Source organism: Pistacia vera, unplaced genomic scaffold (assembly GCF_008641045.1).
Source record: "Pistacia vera cultivar Batoury unplaced genomic scaffold, PisVer_v2 Contig529, whole genome shotgun sequence".
Classification (NCBI taxonomy): Eukaryota; Viridiplantae; Streptophyta; class Magnoliopsida; order Sapindales; family Anacardiaceae; genus Pistacia; species Pistacia vera.
Window position 1 is genome coordinate 448,259 of NW_022196367.1, and position 27,611 is coordinate 475,869.

The 27,611-nt window shown below is 37.7% G+C and overlaps 2 protein-coding genes and 1 pseudogene across 2 annotated transcripts; all 3 read right to left on the reverse strand.

Moving 5' to 3' along the window:
- Positions 1–262: 262 nt before the first annotated feature.
- On the reverse strand, positions 263–900 carry LOC116107215. The gene has a single exon (XM_031393526.1). The coding sequence runs from the start codon at positions 898–900 to the stop codon at positions 607–609; it is 294 nt and encodes a 97-aa protein (XP_031249386.1). The 3' UTR covers positions 263–606.
- Positions 901–4,941: 4,041 nt separating this feature from the next.
- Positions 4,942–7,590, reverse strand: LOC116107232 (annotated as a pseudogene).
- Positions 7,591–13,034: 5,444 nt separating this feature from the next.
- On the reverse strand, positions 13,035–27,295 carry LOC116107211 (endoribonuclease Dicer homolog 2). The gene is given in 25 exon segments (XM_031393522.1): positions 13,035–13,200; positions 13,313–13,434; positions 14,888–15,233; positions 15,775–16,053; positions 16,265–16,675; positions 17,100–17,309; positions 17,781–17,977; positions 18,815–18,918; positions 19,043–19,455; positions 19,561–19,832; positions 19,911–20,137; positions 20,278–20,496; positions 20,649–20,809; positions 20,890–21,085; positions 21,849–21,948; positions 22,035–22,164; positions 22,253–22,381; positions 22,882–23,022; positions 24,123–24,187; positions 24,279–24,363; positions 25,403–25,537; positions 26,218–26,331; positions 26,499–26,676; positions 26,908–26,983; positions 27,211–27,295. Coding segments are annotated over 24 exon segments (4,380 nt in total). The 5' UTR covers positions 26,982–26,983; positions 27,211–27,295; the 3' UTR covers positions 13,035–13,128.
- Positions 27,296–27,611: the final 316 nt, after the last annotated feature.

Genomic DNA, 27,611 nt, shown 5'->3' on the forward strand with positions numbered 1-27,611 from the left:
GTTACTGGATGATAGGAATAACAAAGCAGAAATTTTAACCTCAAAATCATTCTGCACAAGCAAGCTCCAATGAGGACGAAATGTCAATATATGAATTGTTTCATTATTCGTTATTTCCGGGTCTTTTCCTTGCATTCACTTACAACAAGAAACAACCACCAGCGTTTAGTGCAACTCCTGCATTGGTGCATTCTTCTTTCTTTCCTTGGTCTTTCGTTCCGTCATATTCCTAATAACTTATCCAATTACAATGTATTAACCGCTAATGCACATTTCTTTTATCAAATCTCAAGGACATGGTCTAATCATGAGGGTAGTATTTTATCATGGTGTCGGATCCCAAATTTTTATGGATTCCTTCTTTGTTACCGGGGTCGACCCCAAAGCCATAATGTCTCAAAACAAGGAGCCATAGAGAAACTTTTTTTATTTTTTTGTCTCTAACTTCGTGAAGAACTCCATTCTATCTCTCCCTCGTTACGAACAAAAAAGTGGGGCTGCGCCCCAGTTGTACACTCCCTTCGTTCTACGAACCCTTGTTGATTCTGAACTTCATTCACAAAGGAATCGGACTTTTGATGGACCAAACCTTTTTTATGCGCCGCTTTACCCTGAAAGGAAAATGAGCTTTGCTCCTCTGGGCGCTAGGCGCTCCCGTGGTTCGCAAGAAGGAAAAAAGATGAGTCTTTTGTTGCATCTGGCACAAGATGATAAAAAGAGAGCTTCGTCTATCGATGAACAGCGGATTGACGGAGCTCTTGGCATTGCTTTGTTTTTCTCTCTTTTCCTATCAATGAGATCCGATCCTTTTGTTTGAAATTTCTTTGTTCGTATCGAACCGCTAGCAGAATCAAATCTTGTTCCACAAGATCCTATATCAGCTATACATCCTCCTTGCATTTATGTCGGAGACGTCACCAGTGCTATGGGCTTTGGCTTATGTAGATAAAAAATGATGAATGGGATTGTGGCACTCCACTCGCCACCAATGTAGAAGGATGTCGCCGAAAAGAATGGAACGCTGCTTCGCTCTGCTGGATGCGTCGGATCCCGTATAACAAGCGAGCTTCTTACCCTCAAATTCAAACATGTGGGCGCTAAATGCTATCCTGCTCTATTGTTACGTAGTAATAGAAGCCCGTTCATGCTGCTTTGGCGGCACTTTTTCGCCTTCTCTTCGCTCTAGACAAGAGCGCTAGTGGACATAGGGAAGGAGTAGGTGAAGTGTGTCATTCGTAATTGAAAGAAAGATACCACTACTTCGCCTCTTTGTTGGACCGCCGGCGCGAACACAGTGGTCTTTGACCAGGACCAAGAACCAATTCAAATTTGGATCTTGACATGTTGGTGGTTTTTAACCGTAGGCATCTTGCTAGGAAGTTGGTAGGCTTATCATGAATTAGGTCGAGGTGGCTGTTAGTTTGGGATCCCGTAGAAAATACTTCTTTTATGCCTCGGGTATTAGCCACATCTCGTATTCATTCAGTAATTCTACCCCTTCTTCATTCTTGGACCTCGTTTCTTAATATTGTGACTCCTCCATGTTGTGTCTCAGGAACCTTTTTAATACAGTCCGGATTGCTAGCTTCCATTCATAGTTTTGCTACAGATGATACACGAGGAATCTTTTTATGACGGTTCTTCCTTCTAATGATTGGCATATCTATGATTCTTTTCTCCCAACTGAAGCAACAACCATTGGTCCGTAGAACCTATAAAAAAGAGATGGTTATGGCGCGAAGTACTCTTATGCACCTACGTCACTTGGTTCGTGCGCAACCCTGCCTTGTTATGTTATGGAAGAATTGAACTTCTTGCTGAGCTGGTTATTCAGAGCCAGTAATTGGCTGCCGGATTTCGCCCCGCAATTAGAAGAAGATCGCTTCAAAGGTCACTGTGGCGTGGAGTGGCTGAATGTAAAGCAGTCTGCCCCTACAACCTTTAATCAGTAGATTATTTAGAACTTTTGATATTGGTTTGAATCCAATTCGTGAGATGGTAGTGATCTTTAGCTTGTTATGGCTGTGCAGTTTTCCTTGGATTCATTGGAACTCAAAACTGGTGAGACTTGGTCATTGATTGTTTAGAAAGTCATGCCTATGAGAAAGGGGCGCCCTATTTGACATCCGATCTTGTCGTCCGAGCGGGCATCCTCTGGTCTAAGTGCTTGTCCATCGTGCTTAGGATAGAAGATAAGATACATATTGTCTATGGCTCTTTTGATTGATTTGTAAACCGGGTGCTTCAGCTTCGCAGGATTTGGAGAAGCCTTCTAAGCTGTCTACTTCCTTGGGTCCGTGCATCTTACTATAAGCAATTCCTAGCTTACTTGCTCGAACTCTTCCTTCCTCATCCACTGCCCATGGTTTCAAAGCATTGAAATAAGACAAGGGTTAGAGTGAGCCGGGTCTACCAAGCTTTAAATGCTAGCGGATGCAATGTAAGGTTCAGCATTGTTGGTGCTAATAAAATGCTTCCCATCGAGGAGATTCAGTCACATTTCGAGGGCTATCAGTAGGTCGTTTGCTATTGTTATGCCATAAGGTCTTCTTGCCTTTATACAGCTTGGCTTCGCTATTGCTCCATCGGCCTAAAAAGTAGTATTCCTACCATACAAGAATGCTTATTATCTAGTGCTAGAAGCTTCGCCAGAAGCAAGCAAGACGAGGTCGCTCTGCCTCGTAGACAAGGCTCGTTCTATACTTGTTGACTTATGAACTCGTGTAGTACTCATCCCTATCTCTAAAGGGGCTTATGCACTATACTCGTTGTTTACTAAACCAGCGTTAAAATAGGGGAGTGAAGCCTTCAATTTAGTGGCTTCCCCCTTTTTTCCCTCACCCTACTCTTTCATTTTCGCTTAAGCTCCCTGGCCGATTTGGGGGATTAATTGATTGGATACTTAAGAACCATAATCTTTCCTAGGAACAGCTTCTACAACAATAGATAAGGGTCAGGTTTGTTTGGCATCTATGCCCCCTACCCTTTTAACAATATAGAAGCCTTTTAGCTTGTACTGCTCACACTCCTAGATCTTTACGGCACCTCTTCCACCATAGTGTGAGCTGGGAGCAACTCTATAATGCAAGGCCTACTTCAAAATTCACTTTCAACAACACAAGACCACAAAAAAAGTTAACCATGTTTGCCCACTAATCTAATCATAGGTGAAATCCAATCCCTTCGCTTCACACTAGGCTTCAAAATTGTAAGTCAGGCTCCTTTCGCCTCTCGGAAGCGAGAAAGCGAGCAGCAAGCTGAAAAAGCCCTTTCCCCTTTTCATAATAATGAGGTCAGCTTCATAGCTCCAACCTGTATAAGGGGCAAGCCAAAACTAGCTGAAGGAAAGGCTGCATAACCTTCTTATTATTAGAGAAAGAGGAGCTTATTATTTTCTAAAAAAGACTCAAAAACTAGGTTTGGAACCCTACTCCCCAACAACTAACAACTACAAGGATGCTTGCTTGCTGGCATCAAAGCCCTTCATTATTATTAATGGGTTGGAGGGCGTACAACCCATTCTCTGCTCTTTTCCTGAGCGTTTCACACTAAGCTCTTCAATCTCGCCCTACGCCTCTCTAGGCATGAGCGATAGCTCATAATTGGTATATGGATCCCTCTATATAGTGGTCGGCCTTCTAAAAGCTTCGCCAGAAAAAACTAGTCGCTTCCCGAATGCCTCTTTACTTTAGTACGTATGGTTTGAGTTTTTTTTAAGTCTTTCCAATGCCTTCTTCCTTGCCGCCAACATACGCTACTAGGACAGTAAGCAAGCCACCTTGCTTGCATTTTATTCTATAAGTGGAGCGATTTGTCGAGTCTACAAAGCTTCGTACCCCCCCCCCCCTCCCCCCCGCCCCCCTCATTTGCCTCACCATGCCACTAGATCCATAATGATCAGCGAGTCGGAATATGTACAAATATAACCACACGAAGCGTCAGACCGATCTATCGAAGAAAGAGATCATTGAGCCTATTTGATTTAGCCGAGCTAAAGTTTGGAACCCTAGTTTATTAGCATTTTTGGAATAGAATAATAATAAGCTAAGGGGGCTTGGAATCGCAAGAATTGAAAAGTCCTCCATTGAATGGGGTGGGAAAGACAGGTTCGGAACTGGCCAGATTAGTAGGAGGAAGGGTGGCCCCACCCTGAAACTAAAATAAAGGTGTGCGTACATAAATAAAGAAAGAGGTTGATTATGGTCTTTACGTAATAGGGCTCCTTCCTATCTATCTTGACTAGGATTATGGGGGAGGCCCTTTTGGAAGCCCTACCCACCCTTCTCTATTTTATTTTGGGGAATCCCTTATATATAAGATTTCAGGCTTCCCAGACTTGTAACAAACGGCTAAAAACAAGAAAATGATCAATAGTCTTTGTCGTTACAGGTCATTCTGCTTCCATCAGATGACTTTTTTTTTTTTTTTTTTTTTTTTTTTTTTGTTCACCATGGCACGAAACATGAAGAAGTTGGCATAACTCAAAAAGAGAATGGCACCTCCATTAAGAACGTTTGTTGTCTTTGTAGAGAACAGTACGATCTTGGACTGGCCCCCTTTGCTGACCTAGAAAGAAAAGAAGTCCATGCTACCTCAGGACACTGTTGCCTTGCCCATGGGGACAGGGTAGCCCCAACTTCCATAGGTCCTTGGTTCGACCTCCTAATGAGAATTGAGGTCCTTGCAGGCATCTCATCCCTAAGACTTGCTTGCTCTGTATGGAGTGCCTCTTGGTTTCTCGAGTGCAACCGCAGAGAGAATCCACAACTAGGGCACTATTGGCCACTAACCACTCGCTCACCGGCCCTCGGGCTCCACATTCAAGTCTGTTATCCTAACCGTCTCCTTTGCTCCACTAGAGCCTAGCCCCTTCTTTTATCTTATCTATTCTTGCTTCTCGGGTCCCTATAGCTCTAGTCACTCGTTGTAGTAGTTTGCTTCTCAGGTGGATCGCACCCTAGACGGTGCTGTGAGCCAGAGTGGCTCAAGAGTCGACCTATGTTTCTGAGTCACGTGTAAAGGATGATTGTTCCACAAATTCTCACTGCACTGACCATAGTAAACTCCTTCTCGTTGTACCGAAATAGAGTTCTGATTTAAACAACCGAGTATAGCACATTTGACACCTGAGGACGGTACAACCCAACTATGAGGTATATTAGCAATGTTACAATAATTGTATATGAGTTTTGGCTAGTATATCACTCTATTGTCTACTCCTAATAAAAGTGATTGACCAATTATAGATCATCTTCTAGAATTGTATAACTGTCAAAGTAGTGATTGTTCATCAGAATTGTTATATGTCTGATACCATTGATGTCCAATGCTTTGATAGTAATTGCTAGTTCTACTACTACCCGTCCATTGAGTATAACCAGCAATGATGGTATAAGCAATGAACATCAAGATGATACTAGGAAAGATGATCCAAAGAATCCCAATATTAGTTCCATGAACAATCTTTTGTGGGATTGGATTTTTTTTTTTTTTAATAGTGGAAATGCCATAAAGCACAAACCAAGATCCGTAATACGAAAACCAATACCAAAATGAGGAAGAATAGATATCATAATTGTTTTATTATTCCTTGCATCATAGGTGTTACTGCGTCTTGAGATCCTAATTGCCACGGTTCCACTGCACCGCAAAGAGCAATTGTGAGGAATAATCATTCTAGAACAATCATTTCCTTTGCTTCATTCTTTAATAGCCCTGCTCCCCCTCCCTCCCACACCCCCCCCCCCCCCCCCAAAAAAAAAAAAAAAAAAAGAGATTGACTTTGAGTATCCCAATTCAGTAAGACGAAAATCGCAGGTTGAACCAAGAAAGAAATGGGACTTTTGGGCATTGCTTGGGTCAAGTTCAGTAAAGACTGGCTACATATAAAGATCCCTCACTACACACACACACACACACACACATATATATATATAGTAATAGAGCTCGACTATGACTAATAAAGAGAAAGAGAGGAGGTAGAGGTAATGATAAACGACCAGCGAAAGCCACTCGACTTACAAGAGAAGGTGCCAAAAAGGCAACTAACGAGATAGGTAGAGAGGGTGGACGTGGATGAAGTGAGGTTTTATGGAAAGGATGATAAAATACGTAGTTATAAGGCCTTACCTTATAAAATATATGGTATATGGCTCGGACTCATCTTGAAAAGTCATTGCATATGAACCTCAAGTAAAAAACAAAACCTATTTCTGTTTTCTCCACTGAAACTTTTTTAAATAAAGTAAGCAAGAGCTACTTCTTTGATGGTCAAAGGAAGGAAACAAAGGAGATGCTCTTGATCTGACGACTATTATTGCCAAGGAAAGAAGAGAACTCACCAGCTGCTGTATCGATAGTATGCAGCCAATGTGATAGTTGATGCATTGAAAGAAAAGAAAGCAACAAAGAAGTTTGGCAATGGTAGAATGACTAGGAAGGAAGCAAGAGAGGCACTTGCCTACACATTGAAGGTAGAGGTTTGATAGATCATGTGCTGAAATCAATGAACAATGTACTAGTTGATTGTTCGTCGTGCAAGATCCACTCGGGTACTAGAGTCTTCGATTCAAGAGCTCAGGAATGATGCTCAGGATGATCCAAAAAGAGTTCCCGAGCCAGTTCGGGCACCGGCCGTAGTGTCTGGAGCTGATGTTTACAGTGATGTGTTTTATGATTTATGATAATGTGCTATTGGATTATCCAGAGTCAGAAGTGGTAGAACTGGCTGTTCGGACAGTTCTGGACAGCAAGCACTTTGTTTTGTGAAGGAATGGCCATTTCGGGATGAGCCAGACGAGTTGGAAGTGCTAATAACAAAGGAAGCAAGTAGCGGGACTACTTGCTTAAAATAAGCGATTTTCTCGATTCCGTGCATAGCTGCTTGTCAATGAATAGAAAAGCTTTGCCCTTAGAGATTTGGACGGAGGTGTGTAATAACTAATAAGGGTCTAGGTCAAGGCAATGCGGAGAATAAAGGTGAAAAAGTAACCCGCCTGGCCCGACCCAGCCCGACCCGCGGCGGGTTACTTTGTTTGGCGGGCCGGGCCTAACCCGCCCGCCAACAAAGGCAGGCCGAGTTAGGCCCACCATTTTCTCCAAAATGGCTGGCCTAGCCCGACCCGCCAGCCCTAACCCGCCAGGTTAGGTGGCGGGTTGGGCCGGGTTAGCCCGATTTTCCTATTTTTTTTGTTTTTGTTTTTTTATTTAACTTTTCAAATAAATATAATTGTTTTTAATTAACTTTTCAAATATCAATAATTCAATTCAATTTTTTTGTTTGTTAACATTTCAAATATTAATTTAATTTTGATACAATAAAATATGAGCAAATTGCAAAAAATAATAAATGAATAATTGAGAGATTAGAGATTAAAGAATATGAGAGAATGAGAGAATTTGAGTTGTGAGAAAAATGTGAGAACTTAGGGCCAATTTATAGGAAAAAATGGGAAAGAAAAATGACGAAAAAGACCCTTCCAACGGCTATAAAACGGGACAAAATAGCAACCCACCGGATTGCGGGTTGCCATTATGCAACCCGGCCCGTCCGAGGGTTGCTGCCGGGTTAGGGTCAACCCGGACCGCCATCTTGGCAGTCCGGGCTTAACCCTCATTTTCCCGGGCCGGGTTAGGGTTAACTCGCCTAACCCGGCCCAAATTTTCCACCTCTAGCGGAGAATCCCTTTTTACTACTACTAGCATTAAGACTACTCAGACGAATTATGTCTAGTAAAGGTCTTATAGATGCTATTGAGAATCGTCATTAGGAAAGAGAACGGAAGGAATGACATATACTAAGATGCCAGCGGAAATGGATTCTTGACCCCCTTATTTACCTGGCGTTGACCTATATGAAAGAAATCCAGCAAAGTAAAGGGGACTAGACTAGTTTCCGGAAAGCACCATAGCATATAATGGATTCTTTCTCAAATTCTGGCACAGCATGAGCGAAGGTCTCCCTTTCTATTTGATTTATCATTATCATTTCTGAGGGGGAAGAGTCTTGCATTGATTCTTGATCACCCGATCTCATGATTGACCTAAACGATGAAGGGAAGGATGGCGCATCCAATCAAAGCAGTTTGGTTGTACGAACTTCAACAGCAAAAGAAAAGGTAAGGGAGAGGTATTTTCCCAATCACAGTGCCAAGTCAACTATCCGATCTCATTAGCCAAGATAGAGTATGGGATTTGGACAATCACCAACCCCAAGGGAAAAAATAGATGATCCGAGTTCATAATAGACAAAAAGTTCCCTTTTGGCTAAGGCTACCAAGTACCCCTAACTAGATTGAGTTTTCAACTTCTCATCATCTAATCAGTCTAATCAAATCAAATTACTTTATTGGCGCAATTTCGTGAGTAGCCAAAACAAAACTAAGTGTCGATAAGTCAGTTGAAGTTTTAGCCAAGAAAGGGGATCATAGCTTAGCCGCCAGATGAAGGGGCTCATCCCTTATTGAAGGCCAATAGAAGGGGAAAGCAAGAACATTCTCATCGAATTTGTCCATCCCAAAGCCCCAACCTTACGCATCACATTGATTGCTTCCGCCTCCCTATTTTTTTATTTATAGAAGAGCTCTTTGTGGAGAGAAAGGGAAGAGGGAGATCCATCTAGAAAAGAAAGTCTAAAATCGAGAAGACACTTCTAGTACTTCACTTCCAAACATGGTAGCCATTGAACACATTTTCTTAAAAAATTATATGCATAGCATAGAGACAAATTCCTTCACTATTGGGATAAACAAATTCAATTCCTTCCTTTACTCCAAGGAAAGGAGAGAGACCGAGGTGGGAGAGTCATAAAGATCAAAATGGAAGAGAAGAAGAAGAAGGAATCTTGCAGCGATACCTAGCCGAGAGAGATCACACATAGCATAATAAGGAATAAAGAGCCAAAGAGGGAAGGATAAGCACTAGAATGAAAATGTCAATGGTTAAAAATAAAATACAACACGATATACAATACAGATCAACACAGCAAGGAGCCATTCACAGAATAGTGCGTGAAAGAGCAATCAAGGGGATTCAGGAAAGGAAAAGAAAGGAAAGCCTGACAAAGCTAAAACAGATTGGCAATCAAACTATTAGAAAGGGTTAGCAAACATGAATCAAATGAGAGGCCAACTGTAACAAAAGGAGAGTCAATGCATAATGAAAGTCTGTAGAATAGGAGCTACCTAGCTTTGCTTTAGGACCACAGCAATTCGGCGAAGTTTGGAACCATCGTTACTATCTTCGAAGCCATCCCGCTGGGTTGGGGGTGAAGTTGGAAGGTCCGCCAAAACACTCCGCTAACATTTCCATGACGTGGATGTCGCAGCAAGCTTCATGCAGTCATCAAGCACAGGTGTAGTCCCCATGAGAAGCATGAGGGGGATGTGTTAAGCATATGGTCATAGTCTTCCTACTAAATTTGAGCTCTTCGAGAGCCCTCTCAGTCGACCTGCGAATCAACTGAGCTGATCTTTAATGTCATCAGGGAGCGAACCCTAACCTCAAGCGCTAGCAACCTCACTTCAATATTTCAGGTTTAACTCCATGAGCCATCATATTTTCATGAAGGGAAGACAACATCCTCGTAAAGCCAAGTAATAGAGATCGAGGTGTTGACCAAGTTGATGTTCCCAAATATTCCCAAGATCCTTTGAAAGGAAGTGGCGGTCCAATGACTAGGGCAAAGATAAAGAGGATGAAAGAGGCTTTGCAAGGCTTGATCATGGAAGTGGAGGCTGTACTAAAAGACTCTAAGACTAAATTCGAAGATTTCAAAGCTTCACCAAGGATGATCTATTATCTTTTTACGCAAGGGGTAGATTCGGAAGATCAAGTTGGATAAGACTAAATTCAAAGATTTCAAAGCTTCACCAAGGATGATCTATTATCTTTTTAGGTAAGGGGTAGATTCGGAAGATCAAGTTGAATGCGAGGATTAATTTAGGACTTAATTTTCATTTTTTAATCTTGGGCTTTTTTTTATGTTTGAATTATCATTAGATTCTTTAGTCTTTTATTTATTTAAGGTCTATTTAGGCCCGATATGCTTTTACTTAAGCCCAACCCGTTTTTTTCAATTAGCTAGGCTTTTTTTTAGAGTTTGCTGCTTATAAAAAGGGACAGCCATGTTATTTTTGGGGGACGTATTATTATCAATTGAAGTTTACTTTCAGAAAGCTATTTGCTTGCCTTCTTGTGTTCTTGAATGAATGTTTGAATCTCGACTTATCAGAGGGAGTGATCAACCTTTGTGGCGTCTCAAAATTAGGGTTTTAAGTACTTAGTTTAAGGGTTCTAATTCGATCATCCTCAACACGTTCCAAGCAAACTAACTTGTTCCTATTACATTGAGTTCGTGGGTTCCTAGGGTAATTCGCCTAGAGGGGCTACATCACCAAGTATGGGTCCCGGCTAACCTAGGATGTCATTGGTCTATCGCTTTCTATATGAAAATCAGAGAAAGCGTCAACAGGAAGTTCTTTCTCGATTTTGTTTAAGTAGAAAAAGGAAATGGAACTCAATTATGAACTCATATGTCATTCCCAGTGTCAGTTCGCATCCATGCATTTCCAGTTGGGAGTACATGCAAGAGAATGAGAATTCGATGAGAGTGGAGTGAAGGGTCTATGTCTATAATAGACTTAACATAGGAGAGACTAGCTTTCATTTGAGCCAATCAATACCCTAAGGTAGTCAGTCTCCCATTGTTAAAGCTCAATCATCATTTTGATTTAGGATTCAAGGCGATTTCACAACCAACAAATACAGCACAACTCCTCAAATACTCCTTTCGATGGGAACTCAAGAGTGAAGAATCAAAAGACGGGATTGGATTTATTGTTTTACATTCAAGAGCAGACACCTTTGATAGTACAAATCCTAAGTCCAATTAGAGTGGAAATCATTCAATCGAGCAGTCTAACTCTTCGAGGAAAGCAAGAAAAGAAAGAAAGAAGACATTTCAAGGAGGCAGCTAAAGAGCTTATTACAAACCTGTGTCAAAAGCTCGGGAAAACATAAATAAAGCATATCAGATTGAGATAGATTGTTGGAGGCTACCTACCCATACCCATATTAAACAAAGTGTAAAATACAAAGGCTCAACCTCGAAAAAGTCATACCTAGCATAGGATGTCATTTAGAAATACAGGTTTTTGACATTTATCTCATTACACCACTTTCTTAGAGTTACCGCTTCCCTTCCCTTCATGTTTTATTTAGAAGAACCAACCGAACGATGAAATAACTATTTCAAAGTTAAAAGCTAAGTGCTCACCAAGCTATTGACTCACTCAAAGCCATCGATTCACTCTGGGCTATAACTACGATTACGAAACTTGATTTAAGATCATTAAGCCAATCTTGACAAAAGCCAGTACTTTTTATTTATATAATATACCTGCCCCTTTCTCATAAAACAAATAAGGCGAACATAGAAATAGCTCTAGCATGGGAGAAGAAAAGATAGGAATCGACGATCTCTCTTACGAGACGAAGACTTTCCCTTACCATTCTCACTCTCGACCTTGGAAATCATGATTGGATTGGTGAAGGCGCTAAACCTATTCCATGAGATTAGGAAATTTGTGGCATATAGGTTTAAAAAACCAATTGCGGAAGGGCAACTAAGCATCAAAAGATAGGAATAGAATAGTTTATCTTTACTCCTCTGGGCGCTCTAAAGCTCCCCTTCTTGTCTTAAAGGGAATTCACGCACTCAAGCACGAAGGCATTCCAGTTCAAAAACTAATAACTAATATTCGGCTAAACCTCATGTTCTAACCAAGTCGTACAACCAATTGTATCATCCTGATCACTAATCAACGGGATCGGGTCATGGGTACAGAAAAGACCTTGAGTACCTTAGCTAAAGGCATCTTCCCACCTTTTCTTCTCTTTTCGATTTCAAACCAACCTTGTAACCCACGGGGCGGTAACTAAGCTCAGTCAGCCCTCAGCTCGATGGGAAAGGGCCAAGAAGAAAGCCTGACTAGCATTACACTTCCATTCACACCTATTATCCTATCGGTAGCTACGCAGAGAGTCTTATTCTATCTTGTCAAGGCTGCTTCTTTTGAGTAATCCGTCCCTCTGTCTGTTCCCTTAAAGCTTAGGTGAGGAGAAGGGGATGTCACTGTGTCAATTCTCAAAGATGGAGGCAAAGCCATTAACGAGTCTAACTGATATATGAATCGAGTTTTATCCCCACTCTTACTAAATCTAGTTGGTAGCTAGTGTAGTACTGAACTCAGGATTCCCTTCAGCTAGCTGTTTCTAAGTGGGTTGCTAACATTGACTGATTCTCATCTTTCGCTGATAACGTACAGTTGGTTAGACTGGGAAGCTAGTCGCATTCTTTTTTCGAGGGAGGTTTCCACGTAGGCGAGTTCGAAAAGTCTCTTAGCTGACGATGACCACCAACTTTCAAAAAGAACCTTTGGGTCGTGCTTCCTCAATGTCTTCCCTTATTCTAAGCACAAATCCAATACCGCTTATTCAACTATGAAATTCAGTATATGAATTGAGTATCCATCCGTAGGAGATTACTTCAGTCTTGCCAGGGGTGAAGGATGGAGAAGCTAGGGTGACAAATTCATGCAAAGTGCTAAAGCCTTAGTTTAATCAGTTAATTCGGAAATAGAGTAACAGACGCAGACGCTAGGGCTATCTTTTATGGCTCTTCACTACGATTGCCTTCTTTAAAAGGCAAACCAAACTACTAGGGTAGGTAGTGGTGTATCATTTCTTTTGGTTGTGAGTTGAGAATTTTTGACAACAAAAAGGAGTTGAAAGTGAAGAGAGGAAGCCCTTATTAGCAATGTTTTAAAAACCGACCCGGGGCAAAACCCGACAAGTTGGCCAAGTCCCGGGTCGACCAATTGAACCGAGTCAACCATGATGTCAGCATAGTGACATCAAGCAAAAAAAAAAAAAAAAAAAAGAGATTTCAAAATTTAAGTTCCCTAAGAGAAATTTATTAACAAAACATAAAGTAACATCAATATAATCCATGTTACAACTGATTTAGGGTTCAAAATAACAAAATTCATAAAGAAATCACATAATAATTAATAGTTTAATACACATTTTAGCAAAACATGGTCTTCTTCACCCAATGATCTTCATTCTTCAATCCATCCTCAATTCAGCATATGTCAGGTCACATATCATTATCATCATTATCAACATCATCAACACCATCTACAAAAAAATTCATCAAAAAATGAAAACCATAAGTTAAAACTTCTCATTTTAAAGTTTAAACTAATTGAATTTAAACTAGCTACCAAATTTAAATTGCTTTTTAACACACCAGCCAAGCAAAACCAAAAACCCAGAAAACCCTAGCCCACACCAGCAGGGACTGCAGCAACCAAAAGCACACCAGCCAAGCAAATATCTGGCACGAAAGAGGGGCTGCAACAGCCACAAACCCTATAAGCAAAAGAAGTTAAAACAAATTAGTTTGTTTGCTTCTTATTTGCTTTTACCTTAAAGCCCATTCTAAAGCGCATTCTAAAGCATTATGATACAGGCTTATAGTAGAACTTTTTATAAACCACGGCATTTGTTGCCAAAAGAGACATCTAGATAAACACAACCATAATCAACAGTCAACACCTCCATTCATTTACTTCGAACCAAAAACACAAACCCCAGTCAAGTTCTCAAAGGAAAGGAAGAGATCGACAAACTAGAGAAGATGAACTGGAGCTGACAACGAAGATGAGCTGCTGCTGAGGATGAAAGCAAGCCTCCACCTCTGATGAAACAAGGCTGCTGAAGATGAGCTGCTGTCGTTGAAGGAGGAAATCGATGAGAGATGAAATGCAGAAGTTAAATAGAGATGAAAGCATTGAAAGGAAGAGACGACGGTATCTAGTGAAGATGAGCTGCAACTAACGACGAAAAGTAGGAGATCGACGGTGAAGAAAGGAAATCGAGCAACTGGGAGTCACAGTGGAAGATTTTCCAAGCAAAATGTCGAAGGGAAACGGCGTGAAATGGGTGAAAATCGCTAGAATTTGGGAGGAGAACAACGGTGAAGAGATGAAATTGGGCAAATGGGAGTCACGATGAAAGATTTTCAGAGGAAAATGTCAAAAGGAAACACTGAAAATTAGGTGAAAATGCTGCAATTTGGGTTTAAGGAATAAAATGGTTTCTTTTAAGTTGACCCGATCTATTGAAAAAAAAAGGTTGGACCAACGAGTCGATACAGTGCCTCCGATCCAACCACAGGCTAAACTGGATGAATTAAAATCCTTGATTCTTTGCATCAACTGGCCCAGCTCACCGACCAAGTCCCGATCAAACCGATTCGACCGACTGGTCCAAGCCGGGTTTTAAAACATTGCTCATTAGTAATTAGTATAAGAATAAGAGAACTTGATTCCAGCCGTACTATTAGAACTTTTATCTCTAGACTTGTTAGGAGTTGACAGGCTTTAGGCATAGGCGAAAGGTCAATTGGTTTGACATTTCTAACTTACTATTTCCGGATTGGTAAACCACTAGTATATGCATCATCTCCCTTCAAGATAAAGCATTCAGCAATAATAAAAAGAAGCTATTCATTAAAGCAATATAATACAAGTAGTTCTCATTTGGTAATCACCCTTTATCAAACGTAAGATACAATGTGATTAGAAATCACATTCAATTCCAAAACAAAAATATTCATACATATCATCCTTATAACTCAACAAAAAATACAACAAAATATGTATAATATTATAAATGATGTACACCGTTATGATATGCATGAATATGTTGTTCTTTTGATACACATGTACATACTGCATACATAGTATATATATATTGTTTCATCCTTAACAAGATATCAAAACTCTAACAACAATCACCCAAAATCATTTCCATAACTTACATTCTGGAAATGCTTCTTTTAATGACTTCAAAACTTCTTTGCAAGCTAATTTTTTAGCTGTTTTCTTGTCCCCAGCAATGGATGTATGTGTAAATAGTCTCCCATTGGCTGAAACCTCTATAGTGACAGCAGCGGCACCCTTACTCTGGTAAGCAACATGTTTTTTCATTTCAAAATGTTGTTTTTGACAGATTTCATTCAACTCCTGTGCAGGATGAAACCTCACTGTCTGAGGAGTAATCAAAGGCTCCAAAAGTGGCCTTATACTCTCAAAGACCTTCTCTTTATTGTATCCCGAATCAACATATATCGCCCCCGCCAGAGATTCAATGATGTCTCCGAGTACCTATTAACAATTATGAATAAAAAATTACAAAGAAATACATGGTTGAATCAGCAAAGGTTTATGATGCACAATTTGGCAGTCTATGTTACAACTTATTTTGTTAAGACTCTACCGTTCAATGTTCAACTACAGTTCAATATTATAACAATATGATTCTATGTTGTAACTTGGTCGTTATGCAAAACCTATTTTGGAGATAGCGTTTTTGATACTCTAATCTAACCCATATAAATGACTTGCAGTTAACTTTCACAGTTCTAGCAAATCAAAAATATGTCTCTCACTAATGGACTAAAATTAAGAACCTGTTCCAAATATCTAGTCTCATAAAATGTATGAGCATATCAGGTAAGTTATATGCCTAATCCAAAATCATCGAGGAGCAATGAAAAAATGCATCCTAAATGAATGGGGAAGAAAGTCAAGCCTTTGAAACTGTCAATCCTTGAAACCAAAACATACATGATAACGGAGACAAAGATGAACTAAATTGCAGCATAAAAACAAACAAAAAAATTACGTATTAGTACAAATGACTAACCTTTGGAAAAGATGACTCAGATTCCCACCCAAATGTAGATCCTAAAGGTAATTTCTCAAAACTCTCCACTGCCGCAATTATTTGCTTATGCAGTTCATGTGAAGCATGGAGAATATGCTTATGTAATCCATGCTTCACGGACGATTGTGCATAACAATCGTTATTTACAGAAGCAGATCTCATGTCAGTTATTAATCCCGGAGACATTCCCGGATATTTGTTGTATAAATGAACAGTAATAAGATAATCCAACACTGCATCCCCAAGAAATTCCAGCCGCTGCATAGCAGATATTACATGTAGTTAGGTCCAAAGTTATCAAAGAAAACACAACATTCATCAGAAAAGGAAATATTGATCACAACATCATTCGTACTCTTATATAGCGCCACTACTATCATTATAACATATGATAGGTGGAAAAGTTCTTATGTTGTAGTTATGTTAACATATATGGCATACTTCTTAATAAAATTTTCATTAGAAGTACCTGATAACAACTTGGAATCTCAGGAAGCATGTAAGAACCGTGGGTCAGGGCTTCCACTAATAGAGAGGGGTCACGGAATGAGTAGTTCAACAGAGACTCAAAATGGTGGAGATTAATAAGCTTCTCTGCCTGAATTTGGAAGTGTCTCTGATATGGTATATTCACAAAATCCACCTTTATACCAATCCTACTAAGAAATAATATCCCTGCACTTTCACCGCCTGTGCTAAGGAATGCACCAATTAGTGCCTCAACTGCATCAGCGACCGTCTTGCCTTTTACCTTCTTTTTATGAGTAACATAGATTTTTCTTCTATCAGAAAGTTTCTCCTCTTGTAATTGATAACTTCCAGAATTATCACCAGGAATTATCCAAATCTTAGGATCAAAAGGCTCAGTACGAATAAATCCCTGCAATTTGTGAAGAAACATAAGCAAGAAGATTGCATATGTCTATGACGGAGAGGCAAATCAAATCAATTACAAACAAAAACAAACACAATAATATCAAACTTCTCAAACTCACAGCAACCGCAAACCTAAAGAATTGGTACTAAATTCTCGGGCTTTGTTAAATAGAACTCCACCGAGTTTAGGCCAGGCTGTTACCACAAGAACCCCACATGGGCCATTCAGTAAAAGGAATTTGTCTTTTCCCTTCAGCCTAGCTCAGATAGTCATAACTCATAATAATTAGGGAAAACTAGATGACTCCCAAGCACAATATAGAAGTTAAATCACAGCAGCTCACACAAAGAAAGATATAAGAAAACAGCTCAAATCAACGCAGATGAAAACATTGAAAAACATCTGAAATATGTGAGAAAAAATTTACCGGAATTTTGTGGTCACACCCTAGCTTGCACAATGATGCATTCGAAATAATCTTCTCCTTCTTAATACTCAGAAGGCCTTCATGATTATTTTGATGAGTTTTAAATAGATAAGTGCTTGCAGCATATTTCAGAAAGGAGTCTCCAAGAGTCTCAAGTGATTCTAGATGAAAACTCTCTTGGCACTTTTTAGTGGTGATTGCTTCCAAAACCTACCATGCAGAGTTGAGTTAGCACAAGTTTAAACAAAAATTTTAAACAACACGATAGTCTATTAATAAAATATTTCATATAGAAAGATTTATTAAACAACATAAATTTATTCAATCCACATACTTTTGATTATTGAATAAACAGTCTTTGGTTTACTGTTAACGGATAGTAGTTTAGTTTTGCAGTATTTATAACCATCAAAAATCGTAAAACATTTAGGCTAAAACCCCTGCTGAAATATGATTAATATTATGGTAAGTTCTAAAAACGAGTACTCGACTAGTACAAATAGTCTGCAATGGACTCGTCAAAATCAATATAAATTCATCGTCCATGATTTTAGATTCACAATCTAACCTTTATCGAATTGCATTTTTCCATTTTATATTAGCAGTCACACAAATGAAATTATTTCTAGCCGAGGTTTTGTATGCGCCACATAATTTGTATATATAAGCAGAACAAAGTACCTTCATAGTTGGAATAGTAATATTTTGTGCGCAATCATCCAAAAGCATGTTCTTCAAGTTGACAGCGAGGAGCAAAGACTGAAGACGATGCATAATAGACGGAACAAAAGCGTAAGAATAAAATGTTCTGCAAGATATAGGAGACATGATTACTTGACAAAGTTCAGGAGGCAATTCAACAGATGTATTCCTCGGATCTGCAAAGACAACAAACAGAGGATCAATTCATGTTAATAAATGTGATTCTTCCAAAACTTTGATAGCTTTCTCAGTTCTGCTAAGACACCATAAACAAGAATTAATAACATAAATTGAATATGATACTTTCAAAAGTATTAGATAAAAGAGTGGGTCGATCAAAAAGAATTTCACTTAATTCCAGAAGAGATATTATCAATCTGAACATGCCAAAAAAATATAGGTTAATCTATATCTTTTATCTGGTGCGCCAACTGCCAAGTAAACTCATCCTGCACATTTCTCTCCAGTATTTTTAGTCTATCAAATTGTCACAAACAAATGATTGCCAATCCCAATTATGTGATTCAAATTTTAATTTATTCCAGACACATTTGAAGTGCAATCCAGGCAATTCATGTTTTTTGGCATCAGTAAAAATTCCTGAAGGTTATAATTTTGGTTGAGTATCAGAGAAAAATCCAGTAGATAATACTACTTAGAATGAGCAATATAGAACAAAATTGACTCTAGTCAAATTCGGAACAAAACTCGGAGGTCAAAGTTTCTGTCTTGCCTATCCAGAAAGCGTTCTTATGTTCTGGGAGGAAAACAGGAACAAAGGGCAGACTAATTCCCTTTATTTTTCTAAGACATTTGGACAAGCAAACTCACAGAACCAACAAGAGTGACACCCATCAAACCTAATGTCGATCAAACAAGGAAAACCATACTTTCTGACACAAAAAACTTGACTACAAGTAATGTAACTCTGGAGCTCGAGTAGTTCAGAAAATCCAGATCATTTCATGCATGCTTTGCTTAACTCTATAAAACCAAAAAGTAAGAAATTATACCTCTCTCCTTGTGGTGTCTGCTTTCATTAAGGTAATTCTTCACAGTAAAAAGGTGTCTCCCTTTCAGCAATATTGCTTCGTCAAAACATAAATAGACACCATGCCTGCAATGCATAGTACGAATTCCAGGTTGCATATAAACAACATAAATAAAGCATATCTATGTTAAAAGATGGAATGAAAAAGAGAATAGACTTTTGCATATTCCCACATGTAATAACTACATACTTTGTTTTATAGTACTCCTTGTACGTGATAACAGCTCCATCTTTCATTGTTAGAAGTGAATTTGTATTCAAATGATATAAAATACCCATAATACAATAGACGTGACCATTGTGCGGGGTGTAGACCAAAGAATTTTGAATCCTACAAGTGCAAAACCGGCCGCTTTTGGTCTCCACAAAATGAGCATTTCCCTCCAAAGGACAGTTTGTGTGATCCTTCGGGCTATAGTTACAAGGAAATAAAACAGAAGTTACAGAGGTCCAATCAATCAACTGCTGATGTGAGTTAGTGGATGGTAGCAGAAAATAATCCATCTCAGGATTCTTCCCTAGTTGAAATCCATCCAAAAAATTTACATTATGATCCATAAGTACTCTGAAAATAGTGATCTGAAACCTCCTACAAAAAAGGACCTGCAAACATCAAAAAAGAAGATATAATTTACAAACCAAAAGATAAAAAGAAAAGGGATACATTACACCAATGACTTGTTTAACTGAAGAAACCGGATACCACACCTGTTCCGTGGTAAGCTCAATAACTCCGACATACTTCAAGCTAACTGTCAATGTACCCCTATCAACTTCCATATCAAAATACACATTCACAATATCAGAATCAAGCTCAGTCCTCAAGGCAAGCACAATATCATGAACCGGAACATTATAATTGAAGTTCTGCTTCAACTCAATTAAGTAGCAGTGGTACACTGTCTTGGTTTCGTGAGCATGCTCATTGACAAGTTCAGGTGGGAAGTAAGTGGGTTGCTCATCATTATATAGATCTTTCCCTGTATATTAAAAAATTAAATAAATGAAATAATGAAGTTTACAAGTTACTCATATTATAGGCTGCAATAAAAAGTTACCAGATTTCTGTGCTTCAGCTTCTTCCACAACAATATCAGGAACAAGATTATCTGTTAAAGCACCAATTTTATGTAGTTGCTTGCACGCTTCAAGACATGCAGTTTGCTTTAGCGTCTTAATGTTTCCCTGTACCTGAACAGACTGTATTGGGCAGCTCTTGGGAAGGAACAGTGTGCAAACCTCCCTCTCCTTCTCTATATCACACCTTGGAGAAGGTTTAAAATATCTACAGAAAACAAAACCGACAAAGAAATAAAAATTACTGCATTAGGCCATAATACCAAGAAAAAACAGAATTATTTAGTACAATAAGCACATAAATGAATAGCTTAGCAGCATTTGCAATAATGAGTAGAAATGACTAACCCATCAGAAGGGAGCCGCGAGCATTAGAAGTATATCAAACCAACACTTGAACTGAGCGTCACAATTGCGCCGGTGGTTTCAACACGATAATACTCCTCAGCATGCATACCATTTCTAAGAGGAGAGCAAGGAAGGGAAGCATTACACAGGGACTGTTTTCTCATTATATCTCCACTAGCAAGATAATTCTCCAGCCGGGAACGAGTAGTACGATCCCCACTATAAATTATGGCAGGTCAGAAACGTACTTATCTCTCATCATGTCAGACAAATTTAAGTACATAAAAGATTCAGGGGCACTTTCAAACTGTTCCAACAGCAGTATTATATATCTTGGTTTCTATGAGAAATGAAATAAATAAAATTCTTACCTCTTCACCATTAATAAATAATCCGAATCTTGCATTCTAGCACGACCTCGGGACTGTATGAAACTGCAAACAGTAGCTGAAGGATCAAATCTTATAACCAAATTGCAGCTTTGAACATCTAACCCTTCTTCAAGTATTGATGTTGCAATAATGATGTTCACCTTCAAACAAGTCGTTCTCACATTCAAAACATGCAATAAGTAACAAAGAATACTTTGAATGAAATTACATATTCACATACCATTCCTTGACGAAATTCTTCCACAATTTCATTTTGTTTTTTCCTGGACTGGCATTGCAACCCAGAATTATTTCCTGCAATATATTTCGTCTTCCAGCTGCAGTATCTTGGAAGCAACTCTCTTAGTAGAGGTTCCAGCACGATAGCTGTAATGACCCTTTCCACAAAAATTATACATCTTATGTCCTGCAAATTCCTGCGTTTAAATAATAGATAAGCAACCTTGGCAACATAATTTCATTTATAAATTAAACAAAAAGAAAAAAAAGTATACAATTATTTTAATATCCAGAATGACTTGAAGTTTGCTAACATGTTGCAAATTGCGCAAATTACATAATACAAGTTTGGTACAATGTATTTTTTCCTTGGTATGTGATTAAATAATAAATTCAGTAATTATGTATAGTTTCAGAGGTGTTTTATATTGTTCCCCAACAGAATGTCACTCAAGTTTTTCCTGGCCTCAACTTGAAATGAACAATAGACCCAAAAATTTAACACTTTTGGAAAAGTATTGCCAGATTAGGGATTGAAGAAATACAATATTTTTATACAACACTCCTTTATTAAATTGCTAATTCTTGAGGTGAGATTTGACAACAAACTAACATTCATCCCAAATTGACTCACACTGACCGATTTAGAGCATGCATTGTGCACCTATCACTTCTTGGTTCTCCATTTTCTGTTCTATTTTCATTCTCTATGTCATTTGTATAGATGACCAGACCAAAAAAATATTGTGAAAAACTTCTCCAAATCTTCATTATATTAAAGTCATCAATATTTTTATATGCATGTTAGAATATCGACACTTTTATGAGCTGGGATAAGAATTGAAGGAATTTTAGTACAGCATTTTAATCATGAGTACTTGAAATGATAGACCATACTGCATGATATTGACTATGTTAAATAGATTTAATGAAGATCAACAGTCATGCTTATATGCCAACCTGTACTCAAGGAGAGATTCAATGAGGCAAACAACTTTTCCTGTTAGAAGTCCAGTATCCACGTTGACTCTATCATTATCACCAATGGACCACTCTGGCCCTAGATTTAGGATGAAGAAAAAGAAAGAAATAATATAAGAATAACACATTAAGTCTCCGCCAATTCTCACTAAGTTGGAGAACTACCTGATGGTATGAAAGGGGCAAATACTTGACAGGCATCCAAACTGAATCTTTTAACAATTGACTCACCGAGCACATCCAAATGACCCCAGGCAAAAAAGTCACTTTCATAGCATGATAAGCTCTCTGCAGCCTATTACAGAAATGAACGTGCAATGATCTCTAACAAACCTATAATACAAATGACTAATGGCACGAAGCAATGATGAAAGAGTAAATACCTTTGAAGCCAACCAAACACCAAGCTCATTTACACAAAACAACAAAGTCGAATGTATCTTTGATACTTTCTTCCTTATAGACTCTGCTTGTGTGTCAATAAGATCCAAACTATTCAGAGAAATTTCATGCTGAAAAGCAATAGATCATTGTCAATACCCCCATAGAAGAAACCATAGCTCATCATGATATACATTGAATAATTAATATTTCTCAGAGGAAACAAGTACAGAAACTCTATAATTCTGACACGTATTTAAAGAAAAGTAAGATTGATTCTAAATTAACGTTGTGGAAGCTACTGAACCCACGAAATCACTTCTGCAGCCAATTTTTTATACTTCGTATTGTCACACAAATCATCTCTGTTTTTTGGCTCATTGTAGAAAAAAATATGATCCTATAGAAAAATCTGAACCTAGAGACCATTTTTATTATTTTTCACTAGAACCCATTGATTCTCCTTGTTAAGCCTCTCTATAGAAGTTACTACTCCAGAACAATTCTTAAAACCCAAATATAAATTGAATCATACAAAACCCGTGAAAGAAAAAGAATATTGATTATCTAAGAATGCAGAAACAGTAAGCTTGGACATTGCAACTTAAATTTTCACATTGAAAATACACACCTTTGCTACTAAGGAATTCAAACCATCTTCTAAGCAAGCATATAAAGCATATGGAATTTCAATGTACTCGTAAAACTTGAACTTCGGAGTTGAAAATGGTATATACTGAGCAAGTACTGATTCACTGACGCATGTATAAACCTTCATTGTATAAGAGAATGATATCAATAATCACATTAAATAATATCGAATAGACACCAAACAATGCGATTTCATCATAAAGACAGAACATAAAAATATCAGAAAAGATACTTAAAGATGACATATGAACCTCAATTAACGGCTTCTTATGTTTTATATAACTTATATAATTATCAGATTATTAGATTTATATGCTCCCAACATATGAGAATACACCTAACATCCAAATAATAGAAATTGCATATTGTATAATGTCAAATGTAATCCCAACCACTCAAAGTACACAATTCTTATGATTTACAACTTATGTTATAGTATGTGCACAAAAGTATTAGTCATACACACAGGACAATTGAACAATAACAATAACATCAGCAATGCACAAGGACTTCTCCCTGCAAGATTTTCTGGACCATGGAAGATGATTTTACAACAAAGATAAGAGACAAGCATGGAAAAAATTCCATTTGAGATACATACATATATAGAGGATGATCACAAGAAGAAAATTGACGAAAGGGTTAAATTACTATAGATAAGAAGAATGTTCCCATTTTGTAAATCTCTTAGAACTGGTGAACATAATAGAATACAGAAAAAAAGGCGTCACAATCTTTTTTCATCAATTTTTTATTCCAAAGTCCTTTTGTTGTTAAACTTTTGAAACCATTATCCCAGCTACATGGAATTAGTGCCTTTAGAATGTTAAGAAACCATTTGACCTAAAAGATTAAGCTGATAAGAAAGGTCCCAGCAATAGTATTTAGGCTCTCACATAGAATACCATCAAAAATAATTCTCTAATGACACCATAACTAAGGAGATCACGGGCTGTGTCATTGGAATAGTTTCAACATACATAGGATTCCAATGTCATATAAAGTGTAACAGAGGTCCCTTATAATAATTTATTTAAACAGCCATAATATAGTTAAACAGCAATAGAATAATTGGTGTCAACAGTCATGCCAATGATATGTGTTTTGTATGTTCATGCCAAGTTGGACAAATCAATAATAGGTGTTTAAACACACACACAAATATACATACATAGACACACCTACAAAGAAGAAACTTAAACATAAAAGAAAAGCAGCAACCTTTGAATTCATAAGAGTCTCAAGTTCATTAATATGCTGCCAATAGCCGTGATCCGAGTTAGCTCCTAGGCCAAGTGAAATGGAGGAAAAAAAGATTAGACGCCATATTGATAAGCAAGCAATACAGTGTTAAATTTTGTCAAATAGAGAGAATACCTTTAGACTTTATAGGAGATGCAGTCATCCCAAAAATCCTAGGAAGATCAGATTCACCTGATTCTAGCTGGGGGTGATAGAACTCCTGTAAAAGCAAAAGAATTTCTGTGACAATGCAGAAATTATTCAACATAAAAAAATAAGATGATGAAATTGCAATATGATAAAGAAACACTAACTTTCAGCATATAATTTTAGTTCCACAAATAAAATAGTGGTGTCTCATTAATATGATGCTTATAGATGATTTTACGCATCTTAGACTATAATGTAGTTGGGCATGTTACTCCATCAACTTGTCACGGCAAAATAACATAGGAAATATTGACTTCCATTTAGTAGTTTCCTAAGATTTCAAAGAGGACACCTTCAATAGCCAAGAAGAAATTCTTAATAAATTACCAAAAAAAGAGCTCAAATATAGGCAATGATCACTCCAACCACAAACGATTATAAAAGGTCTGATAATCTCTTTTGTTTCTGTCCTTTCTAAAATTGTTAAGATGAATATAATAGTGGCATGTTTGACATTTCAAACCGTCAAAAAATTTATCAAAACACTTATGTGTGCCCACAAGATCACACTCAGTGTCTTGACCTTGCTTTATCAATAGTCTTATGCAACAAAAGTGGTGATGTAAATTAGATTCTGTAAATGAAATCAACCCGCATTATCCGTAAGGGAAAAGAAAAGACACCTATCAATGGGCAGCGTCCAGTATATAGTTAATATAATCCTCTTCAAGGTCTGTCAAACATATAATTACTTGCATATTCCCAAAATGGAAAAACCTTACAACACAAGAAGCTAACAATCTTTTCTATGATGTCTGTATCATAAATGAATTTCAAAGTGCATCTGCATTGAAGCTAAGAAGTGTTTTTGCGACTAAAAGAAAACGTTACTGAAACATGAATAAACAGAACTGAGCTAATTTTTTCTGCATGGATCCTCATTACATGAAACCTGTGAAAAGTTTTTTCTTCAAAAAATTAAGGATCAATAAACCTAAATGATTGAAAATTTAAAAGTGCATAAGGATTTTACTATAATATAGGAAATTGATTGAAACAAAAATGAAAGAAGCAAAAACAGTCATAACATAAATATGAAGACAACTCACCGTCATGATGCAAGCATATGGGTATTTACCCCTGGTATGGTGACATTCATCAAGTATTAAAACTTTAATCATGTTGAGTTTCAAAAAGCTGTGCCTCAAGCCATTAAGCAAAATTTGAGGTGTCATCACAAGCACCTGTAATCATGAAACTGAAAATTAATACTGACTGCATAACCAATCCCTAAAATTCGTGATGTTAGAGCATTGTCACACAAATTAATGCATATATACAGAAAGGAAAGTTAGCAGCCTAATGCATGAATAAAGAAAAAAAGCTTTCACAAGTCAATTATATTTATGTGAATGACCCATCATTGAACATCGTGAAACATAAGTCTAACTAGGAATCATCAAAGAAGGATTACAATTGCCTAAAATAGTTAGGAAACATATTAAATTGCAAATTTCAGCTGCTTTCATGCATATCTTCTCCAGGGTAGGAATCAAGCAATATCTAAAACATGAAAGTGATCACAAAAGAGAAGTGAGGCAACAAAAGCAGTTTAAAAGCCAGGAACAGAAATTGTGTTCATTCCTGCCGGCTTTACAATTGAAAAAGGTATATCACAACATCACCATACCAATTGACAAATTTCAAGAATAAAAACATATCAGCCATTTTGCCAACTGAACAAGTAAATCGGAAACAAAGCCTCAAGTGAGCAAATTTAATAGCAGAAAACTAAAGGAAAATTGAATTCAAATAACAGTGTCAATATAGCAGCTTAGAAAACTAAACACATATACTTTGTAAATCATTTTTATTCTGCTCCCTACGTTCTATATATAAAAGGATGGCGAAGAAAAAAATGCACCTCATGTTTGCCTATCTCTTCCTTCCATGTAGCAGCATCCCAATAATCAACTCCCATCTCTCCCCAATACATGCCCACATTCAGATCTATATGCATTTTTATTGCCTCAGCTTGCTAGTATTGACAAAGAAAAGCATAAAAAGAAACAAATCAGAAGTAAATTGTTTTAATTTTAACTTAAGCATTCATACTAGCTCCAAAATGAACAACTTTCAGCATGAACCGAACATCTAAATTTAAACATTTCAAATAACCATATTTTGGTTTTACAAATTGGATACCTGCGACACCAGAACAACTTGGGGAACTAAGAAGACAGCAATATAAGGTGAAGGCTTCCGCAGAAAATAAGCATAGCTTCGCAGAAGCATGATGGCAATTAAAGTCTTGCCGGAACCGGTCTCCAAAAAGACTATCGTGTTCTGCTTAAGTGCCTTCTCCAATGCTTCCAGCTGATAACTACAACAGTACATAAAAACCACAAAGCATCACACTGGAATCAACCAATAAGAAAAATTACATGATGAAATAAAAATCTACAGCCCTTCAATCCACATTTCTTCACTGTTCTCAAAAAACACAAAATGAATTCATAGCCAAACACACCCTTAATTTTCTTCTCTTTTCCTAGCATTTCTCATCAACCAAACCAAACTATGTTGAAAATTAAAGAGTAATCAGTAAACTCACCATCTGGCAAATGGGAGAGGATCAGCAGAAACTTGTTGAGTTGTGATCATGTCCGTACTAATAGCTGGTTCCATGGCTACATTCAAAAGTGATCAACCAATCAATCAACCATTAACAAAACTCAAACCAAACACAATTATCAACAAAATCCCAGAACCCATATAGCCACATTGATCACTTAATAAAGTTACATGCATTTAAAGAATATAAACATCTAAAACAAGAAGCAAACAAACCAAGATTGATCCTTTAAACATCCAAAGAGAACCAACCCAGAATCCAAACATCAAAAACAAAACTTACCAGCAAGTTCAGACACAATGAAGGGCAATGAGATGAGGATGAGAGAGCTCAAAAACAGTAAAAAAAAATTTTGAAAAAAAAAAAAAAAAAGAGAAAAGCAACAATGGGTTCTCTGTTTCTTCTTCTTCTCCTTCTTTGCCAAGCAAAGACAACAGGTTTTCAGTTACTGCAATCTATAAATATGCAAAAAAGGAGAATCTTTAAGCACTTGTGACTTGACCATGAAACAGATAATAAAAAGTCGAACTTGCAAGAGAAGGAACTTCTTGGAGAAGGCTCTGATAAGTGACAGCAACAAGTCAAGTACTATGACGAAAGGTTAACTGCACAGTGACATATAATTAAACTATTCCACAACAAGCAGTGGGTCTTTCTGTCTTCAAATTGTTGAAAAACAAAAA